The 9,802-nt window shown below is 35.9% G+C and overlaps 1 protein-coding gene across 1 annotated transcript in view; it reads right to left on the bottom strand.

Annotated features, from left to right (window-relative positions):
- Positions 1-778: 778 nt before the first annotated feature.
- LOC139968179 (Y+L amino acid transporter 2-like) overlaps positions 779-9,802 on the bottom strand; it is a 32,732-nt gene continuing 23,708 nt past the window's right edge. Inside the window, exons 13-20 of the mRNA XM_071972574.1 lie at positions 9,565-9,658; positions 9,067-9,111; positions 7,836-7,959; positions 7,215-7,318; positions 6,264-6,360; positions 5,623-5,772; positions 3,927-4,104; positions 779-843 (exon numbers count right to left, since the gene is read on the bottom strand). Coding sequence (XP_071828675.1) covers positions 779-843; positions 3,927-4,104; positions 5,623-5,772; positions 6,264-6,360; positions 7,215-7,318; positions 7,836-7,959; positions 9,067-9,111; positions 9,565-9,658 — 857 coding nt within the window. The remainder of the gene's footprint in view (positions 844-3,926; positions 4,105-5,622; positions 5,773-6,263; positions 6,361-7,214; positions 7,319-7,835; positions 7,960-9,066; positions 9,112-9,564; positions 9,659-9,802) is intronic.

Below are 9,802 nucleotides of genomic sequence, written 5' to 3'. Positions count from 1 at the left end.
ATTTGTGCTTAAAATATCCAAGATTCTTGGGAATGATATTTGCAAATCCATGGATTGCCTACTTGTGAGGTTTTCTAAATACATTAACAATTAGCTGCAAACATGATTTTGCTCAAATCATATGTGTACATAATGAACAACTTTCAACGCGCTTATCGCGACATATCTCACATTGATGTTACGCTATTTCGAGTCAATATTCAATCCGTTACATAAAGGTACAAAGAAAATGTAATTGGAGACAGCCAAGTTGACAATTTCTCCTCAAATTAGAATTCCCAAAATGACGAATTATACATGCGGTGGCTTAGTGTGGCTTCCATTAGGTGATAGCATCAGTCGACAGTGGACATCAGTGGGTACTGTAGATGGCATCAGTGGATATCATTGGTCATCAGTGGACATTAGTTGGTATTGAATGGCGTCAGTGGACATCAGTGAGTATTAAATGGCATAAGTGAACATCAGTGAGTATTGGATGATATCACTGAGTTGGCATGAGTGGACATCAGTGAGTACTAGGCGTCATCGGTGGACATCATGGCATAACTGAACACCATCAGTTGACATCAGTGGGCCTTAAACGACATCTGTGGACTTCAATTGGCATTAGATGACATCAGAGAACATTAGTGGGTATTCCATGTCATCAGTGGGTATTAGAAATGTTCGATGAGGCAATGTGGCTAGCAAGAAGGTGGACATCCCTTGTGAGTACAGACTCCTGTACCTTCTTGTTTTACATCAATAGTTTGGTTCAGAATTTTCAATTATTTGGTCATTCAGCTTTAAGTTCTGGCTCAACCACGAATAGGAGTCTTTGTGATCCAACTGTTAATATATCTATAATGGAAAATGATATGAGCACTGAATGGACTTAAAGAAACAATGGATGAAAATATACGGTAACCGGTATGGCTATGTGGAAGGCGGTTTCGAGAAATAGTTTTAAATTTTGGAAAATTAGCTGATAAAAGAGGAACATATTGTTGACAGCCTGAACTTGTAGCAAACAGATGTGATGTCATTTTTGCACTCTGACATGAAATATCTTTGTCTTGTTTTATTTTTCCATCTTATTGGTTTGGTTTTAAAAATCATATCAAATGTATAACTAAGAGGATGTGAGGATAACAATATAGAAATGGTTGTGGTGCGTTCACATTGAGCTGCATCCCAACTCTGAAGTTAAGTAGATAATTGGTACAGTTTGTAATTGGTACAGTTTGAAGAAATACATGAAACAAGTGTGACCAGCGTGATTCTATATGACATCATACATCATTTGCTTCAAGTTCACTATTTGTGCAAAACAAATCAACCTCAAATGTCGAACACCATACTTAGGAATTTGAATGTAAATTTCACCGCATGCTTAGAATAGGTTTACTTGAAATGCGGTCCCATTTATCACTCAAACACACATTTTCACACGGACTATCTTTTGACAATAGGAAGTATCTATAATGCACCACTGTGTTGCTGTCAATATAACTGATATAGCTTCGTAACCAATCTCATTTTGCAGACTTAAAACTAAATTATTTAACAGTCGGAAAAAACTCCATGAAAAAATGTTGAACTTCAAGAAGCAGCAAAACGCACCTATCATCCTTTGCTTATAAACTATCGTAGCCCCAAAAATTTCCTATTATTTAATAATCAAAGACATATGTTTTTTATATATAACATCAATGTGTAGATAAAATATATTTGAAAGGATTTTAATGGCCTCAAGATTTTTAATAATGATGTCACTCAGGCTGAAAATTCAATGTTACGGAGTGACAAAAAAGATCAAAGCGGCCCAAATTATAATAGCTTTGGCAGATAACTGATTATTTTGTGAGACCTTTCCCTGTCTGCTGGGGAAAAGGATGAGGTCTATTACTTTGTCAAACCAACCTATTGCCGTAAATAAGATATCTTGATAGTCTGGTTAAATCATAACTAAAAACCTTCGACTGTGGCTGACGTATACATTAATTAGCATATCTGCATGACCGACATTTGGATACTGCTTGGGTTAAGCAAAATTGGACTCAACATTTAATGTGAAAACAACATGTTCTGTTTTTTTTTCCATGTATTTTTACGAAAAAAAATCAGTTAAATGAGAGTTGCCATAATATCCAGTCTAATCAATAGCAGCGACTAAATTGAGCATATCGCTTCTGAAACGATTTTGTAAGTATCAAGCCACTTACTATTACATACACGAGATAACAACCAACCCCCTCCCCTTTCATCCTCCCCCTCTCCCCTTCCCATTACCCATCTCATCCGCATATGAAATGAACAATTTATGTCGAACTCAAATTATCATTGTCCATGGCATTTGACATGTTTGGCGTAAACAAAGAGTTAGGACTTGAGAAGAAAAGAAAAATTAAACCGACTTTTTGGGTTTGAACACGATCAACCGCTCTTAGTTAAAAGTATATCTGTTAAAGTTCATAAATTTTGATTTTCGACCTTTCGCAGTTTTTATTGTTTTGTTACGAATGAAAGATTTTTTTTAGGGTCTGCGATAAATTAACTGATTTGTATGTGGCATCTGTTTGATGTTATCCGAAAAGGGAAAGTAACAGATGCGTGCTTATCGGTGACCAGTTATGAACCTTAATGAGCCATGTAATTTATAGCTAGAACTCCTATTAACTCAGACTGGCTTAAGACAGACAAAGTTAATTACGAAATAAAAACAAGAAGGTAATGGATGGATGATGTAATGATTATTGAAAATTAGGTCATTCCTATCCAATGATCTGGAGCCCAGCTGGTATTCAATTTTTTTTTTTTGCTTTGAAGATCCTAATTTTCACCCTGTATCATATTTGCGACCCTCATGGGGTGATAATTGTGACCTGGGGAAGGGAACTACTGTGAGAAGGTATAAACCCTCACATTTTATATGATTATGGTTGCTTAGCTGCAAAGTGATGTTATATTATGAAACATTTGAAGCAATTTATGTTCTAGTTTTTTTCCCCCACTTTCTTTCTTTATCGGCAATGTTCTCTTTCTTCCGAAATTTTGGCAACCTTCCAAACTTTTCGGCAACCACTGGCATAAGTAAAGGTCGCTACCCCCGGTTTGAATTCCTGGCATCTATAATATAGACAAAGTCGTAATCTAAAAAGCAAAATCTATTTGAAATTTTTTCAGCAAGAAACAGAACAATTGAGAACTAACCAACCAGACAAGAACAACAAACAATCGTCAAAATAAAACGGAATAAAAAACTGAATAGGAAAAGGTACTCTTTGAAATTCATAAAAGGGCAAAATTTAGAACTTTATGTCGACTATTTTTATATATATGTTGTAAAACACCAAGCAAAATACTATACAATAATAGTGACATTCTCAGTATTAAAACAAATTTCGTTTTCAATTGGTAGGATTTGACAAAATGGACTTATCATTTGTCACCCCCTTGCAAAGCGTCCTCATAATTACATTGAGTCTGTAAATATTTTTCATCTATATCTCTCCTTACTTACTGGGGACGGCCAGGTATTTAACGTGGTTATAGCCAGACTAGACTGATGTTAATCTGGCCACCTGGGACCCGAGGGTAAATCGGGGGGTGGGGGCGAAGATATATGAAATGAGGAATAACTCATATTTCTCATATTTTATAACATACGTAAAGAAAAATAAAGACTTCAAAAAGGAGGAGGGGGGGTGGCCTGGGGACATAAATAGTCCCCGCTGTTCGTCTCGGCTCTCTGTGTCGTTGCCTCCGATAGCCTGGATGATGACTAGTGTTGTGGTGAGGGGGTGGATGTTGTCTCCCATCCAATTATAAAAGAGATGATTAATTAACACATTATTGAAAACAAAATATCTGCTCTGAAAGAAACGTGAAACGTTCATTTATCGACATTTTTTTTTCAAAGATCGGAACTGTTGTTAACTCACCATCGATCTTAGTCAGCCATTTTGGATGTGTCTTTGGCTTGACTAGCAGGAAGTATACTGGTACACCGGTAAACATGACAGTTATTCCTATGGCTGTTTCTATGGGGCTCGCAATGGCGCCAAACACCACGAGGAAGACGCATGCAAACAGGAACAGGATCGGTAGTAAAATGTTGACCTGCAGAATAAGTTGTACGTTTAGTGTTATTCCAGGTATCTGTCTAGTTACAGAGACGAGATACAAGGTATGCTTAGTATAAGCATACCTAATGATTAATTATTAAGCATAGTCAATACAATAAATTGTACGTTTAGTGTTATTCCAGGTCTCTGTCTAGTTACAGAGACGAGATACAATGTCAAGGTTTGCTTAGTATAACTATACCTAATGATTAATTATTAAGCATAGTCAATACAATAAATTGTACGTTTAGTGTTATTCAGGTATCTGTCTAGTTACAGAGACGAGATACAATGTCAAGGTTTGCTTAGTATAAGTATACCTAATGATTTATTATTAAGCATAGTCAATACAATAAATTGTACGTTTAGTGTTATTCAGGTATCTGTCTAGTTACAGAGACGAGATACAATGTCAAGGTTTGCTTAGTATAAGTATACCTAATGATTTATTATTAAGCATAGTCAATACAATAAATTGTACGTTTAGTGTTATTCAGGTATCTGTCTAGTTACAGAGACGAGATACAATGTCAAGGTTTGCTTAGTAGAAGCATACCTAATGATTGATTAATTAAGCATAGCCAATAGTTGATATTTGAACGAATCTTTTAGTTGACAATATAAAATTAAGCAACATGAAAAAGTGTTAAATGTATATATAATTTTTAGGTATTACAATTTAATTACAGCTTTTAGTTGAAACAATGCATGTTGTCCCTTCTTGTGACTAAGTAGCCTGATAAGCTGATAACTTTTAGCTGTAAAAAGAATATCGATTAGACAGAATGCTTTCTACGGTCCTAACTTGATCAGTTATAGTGAAATAACAGAAAAAAAGTAACAAGAAATGTTATTTTGGACACTGCTAACAATGTTTTTTTTTTAACATACCGAAATTTTGGTCGTATGTTCAGACCTTGTGCGCAACACACCGTATAGTATATCTAAATGCGTAGAGTTGAACGTATATGGCATGCCACGTGGGACAAACACCGCATAATATATCCGCGTATTAAATTTGAATATAAACTCGTATTAATTCGAATATATACGCGTATATATTATTTGCCAATCATAAAGGCGTAAATATATCCGCGTATTAATTCGAATATTAATTCGAATACATATGAGGATAAATTCGAATACATATATAAAGATTAATTCGAATATATACACGTATTAATTCGAATATATACACGTATTAAGTTATGCTGTTTTCTATATCAAGTACGTTTGGCCTGGGTGTACGTCAAAAGATACCAACTTTGTTATTTCTCATGTATTACACTGGGGAGGCTACAATGTGGGTGAAAGCTATAAGACATGCCAGTTCTTGTCTGGTTTAATACGCGTATATATTCGAATTAATACGTGGATATATTATGCGGTGTTTGTCCCATATGGCTTGCCATAAACGTATTGTATACGATTAGAACACCTTCATGATATAATGAGGTTACCTTGAAGACTATACCGTCTGCTATATCTTAATAGCTTTCTATTGGTTAATTACCTTGAATGGTCTTGGTAAGTCAGGTTCCCTCCACCGAAGGTACAACAGCCCAGCAATGACGAATCCCAAGGTAGTCCACGTGACAAAACTGAAGTAATTGATGATAGTGAAAACGTCATCAACGAAAGTGTAAACCACCGTGAAAAGCACCTACGAAAAACAGTGTATGAAATCGAGATATAAACGTCAACAAATTTCGAAATTTATTTTTGTTTCAGTGACATCCTTGATTGAATAATAAGTCAACATTTATTCATCATTCCCATCAGTTTTGGAAGACATGAAGTTTTTTTAAATATTTATTTTGATTAACGTTAGACGGGGACGTTGGTTGCGAGGGGGGCGGGGTGTGGTAGGGTAGGGGTGGGGTATGTGCGGGGGTAATATATACTAGAAGTGTTGCGTACATAAAGGGGTGAAGGTGAGGGGGTGGGGTAGGTGAGGTGGGAGGAGATAAGGTCGCTGCCTGAAGCAGAAGGAAATATGTCTAAGTCACGTGACACCAAAGAGATTCGTATAAATACGCTATAAACCACATCTTCTTTTCGTCCTGCAATTATATTACATTTTTAAATTCCAACCGAATGATTTTGCTCCCCATGATGAGACATTGTTACCAAGGCAACGATCATGCCACTTACTATCGTAATGATAGATGGCACAGGCGTTCTGTAGGTTGGATGGATAAACGAAAGAACCCTTGGAAGTTGTCGATCGCGTGCTCCCGCAAAAAACAAACTGTGAGAAAAGTAAAACAGTCATAAGTGTTAAGATTGATAAAGGACTTTTATAAAAGACAAGATATATGACACAGAACAGAACAAAGTTCACTTTTGATTATATTTTTTGCTCATCTTTTCTAAAGTTGAATATATATATATATATATATATATATATCGTTTTGTCAATGCAATAACACGTAAATTCTCAATCGAATGATTATGGAGATTGAATTGATTTGCAACAGGTTGGTTGATCTTTTTTGTTTTGATCGCCGATCTAAGTTGAGTAATTCTCAATCTTAGCGTGTTTTCCGACTCTTCAACGTGTTGTAAGTTAATATTGCAAATATATGGCGTTTTTAGATAGGCAGTTTATTTTCTGCAGGAATCGGATCCAGTGGTAAATAAACCCTATCAACCCCCCCCCCCCCCGCGCCCCTCTACACAAACAGCAGTTATTAGCACAACATGTCGTGTATACCTAATAATATACTTAATTTTTAGTCTTAATATGGCTCAGAATGCAATATTTCACGTCTTTACATTTGATTTCTTTCTGGGAGAGGAACCCCACAACCCCTGCTATTGAGTTGGCTTCAACAATCCCAGGGCAACAACCCCTCTGTTTTAATATTCTGTATCCGCGTCTAGTGGTTAATATTGCATAAGAAGGGGGTAAGGGTGAAGAAATGCTAAGAATCGAATCATTATTTTACTCAATATTCATGGACTAGCGAAGGTGTGTCTTAACTTTATCAATTGTTCATGTTTAATCTATACTCTGTATAAATTAACGAATCTAAAAACAAAAGAATTCATGACCAAGCCAAGATTTCGTATAATTGTTTTTTTATTTATTTTTGAACTTACCGAGATACCGTTAGGATGTTACCATTGACCGAACCGAACGTTGAGATGGCGACTGAGAGAGGCATTATGAATGCAAACTTACCCAAAGTACGCAATCCAAAGGTCTATAAAACGAAGGGAGAAAAAGAGTAAAACCTTAAATTTATATAGATAAAGAGAATTAGTGTTGATAAATTAAATGAAACTTTTGACAAATAAGCAACTTCACGACGTTCATTGCGGTAACCATAAGCATCGTCACCACCGTCATCATCATCGTCCTCGTCATCTCCATCATCGTCGTCATCGTCATTATCATCAATTATCGTCGTCATCTCCATCGTGATCGTCATCATCATCGTCATCTCAATCATCATCGTCATCATCATCATCATCATCATCGTCATCATCGTCACCGTCTCACCATCATCATCATGATCCTCGTTATCTTAATCATTATCGTCATCATCGTCACCGTCTCATAGTCGTCATCGTCATAATCATCAATTATCCCCGTCATCTCCATCGTTATCGACAGCATCAAGACCCTACCTACCCCCTCCCCCCCCCTTCCCAACATGTCGCTATGGTAGCAATGCATCTTGAATGAAATAGTCAATGTTATCTGAACATGTTACTCACCGCGGCTACTGCATTTGACATCAATATTTCATCGGTGGTCAAAACAGTGAAGTATGCAACGTTAACAAATACGTACAGACCAGTCACCGACAATACTGATATTACGATACATCGAGGTAAATTTCTGCAATGAGGTAGAACAGAAAAACAGAACAACAACAACATAAACAAAAATAGTACAAATGTATTTCATGACAAACTGATATTTTTTCCCTAACGATTTGGAACAGATAGCGTTACGTGTTTTATGTTCACATATATCAAACTGTTCACTGTTCTTTGATACTGAAATTAAATTACAAGGAAATTATTTTAGCTTGACTTGTCAACTTTCAATTTAAGTTAGTAAATTTGAAGTTTAAAGTTTATAGTTTATACATTTTCCAGTTTGCTTTTTTATTAATTTCTTAAACCGTACGCAAACCCAGCCACCATCTTTAGCTATATTACTTATCTCACACAGATTTTTGGGAAGAACAACTCTCTCTAAACAGCTAAGAAATACCTTGCTTCCGTTCTAAAGATATTCTAGTCTAAAAGTTGTGTCTGGAAAACTGTCATTTTGTAAAATCTGTTAAGTCATATCACCCCTAGAATCTGAAACCTCTTTCGTAATTTCTTTCTTCCTTTATATATTTGTCAAAGTAGTAAGTTTGACACTTAAAATCCAATGCCATCAAAAGGCCCTGTTAAGAGTTTCAATACTCTTACTTCATCATTTGCAAACCCAGTATTTCTCTTATTTATTTCTCTTTATGTCTCTTATATTTTGGGGAAGTGGCACGGTGCCCACCCCCCCCCCCGCCCGACCGGTACCCGGGCAGAAATATTCAGGCAAGAGTCTTTCACCATTCGGGCAATAATCGGGAATGATTTGTGCAAGAATCGAAGAAATTTCTGGAAGCGATCGTGTGTTAAAACCTTCGCGAGATTTTTTAAATTATTTTAAATTGAACTTCATTTTTGTCCCGCGGCTGCCCGAATTTGTAAACAACTTTTTCCCGAATTTTGAGTCCCATGAAATTGGGAGGGGGAGCAGTCTGCTCCCCTGCATTCCCGCCTCGTACGCCTATGTTGGTCTAGTAACCACTCCTTTGATGACAAATCTACACGAGTGTCATGTTGTCATCAAGTGGAATTTTATTTTGAGTTATACTTGGTCTAAGTTTGGGAAACATTTGCCAACTAATATCCAATTTTTTTTTTTTTTTGATATTTATGTGTGACTTACTTGTATGGATCTTTTAATTCCTCCAGTATAATGTTGAGGCTGTTCCTGTATTCGAGAGATTATATGACACAACAAGTTGTTTTTCTGTGTGTAGTCTAAATAGAACATAGTAGTAAACTATTAACTAAATATTCATAAAGATATTTAACAAATATCACATTTATTAAACTACATCGATAGTAGAAAGAATTAACAAAGAAATATCTATAACGGGATATCAAAATTAGTGACAGCTTGATTACAAATCCTATGTTGGAAACCCTCCATATGAGATATTCAGCATTGGTCAAGATATTTACACCGATCATTTTCAGGCTTCGCCATTTTCCTTCGGATGGCGAGGGGGGCGGAGGGGGGGGGGGGAGTGGCAAGCAGGCAATGGCCACAGTAAACACATCCATGTATCATTCGCTTTTAAACCCATTTCATCCATTAGTAAAGCACTATTTGAATAACGAGTAAAAAATAAAACAAACTGTTACATTTGGCTATACTAACCAGCCGGCATAAGCATATAGGCCTGCGTAAAGGGCTAAGCCAATCCCACGCGCGTCTGATCCCTCGAATGGATCCTTTAGGTTCTCTGTGTTACCTGTGATCGAAAAATTTACAATTTATTAATTAATTTATAAATTATTTTAATTAAAATTATTTATTTTAATTAAAATTATTAAAATTAATTTATAAATTAATTAATTTATAAATGAAAATCTCGTATTTGGAAGGTAAGAACCAA

This window comes from Apostichopus japonicus, chromosome 5 (assembly GCF_037975245.1).
Source record: "Apostichopus japonicus isolate 1M-3 chromosome 5, ASM3797524v1, whole genome shotgun sequence".
Taxonomy (NCBI): Eukaryota; Metazoa; Echinodermata; class Holothuroidea; order Aspidochirotida; family Stichopodidae; genus Apostichopus; species Apostichopus japonicus.
This window is presented reverse-complemented; position numbering and strand designations above follow the sequence as displayed.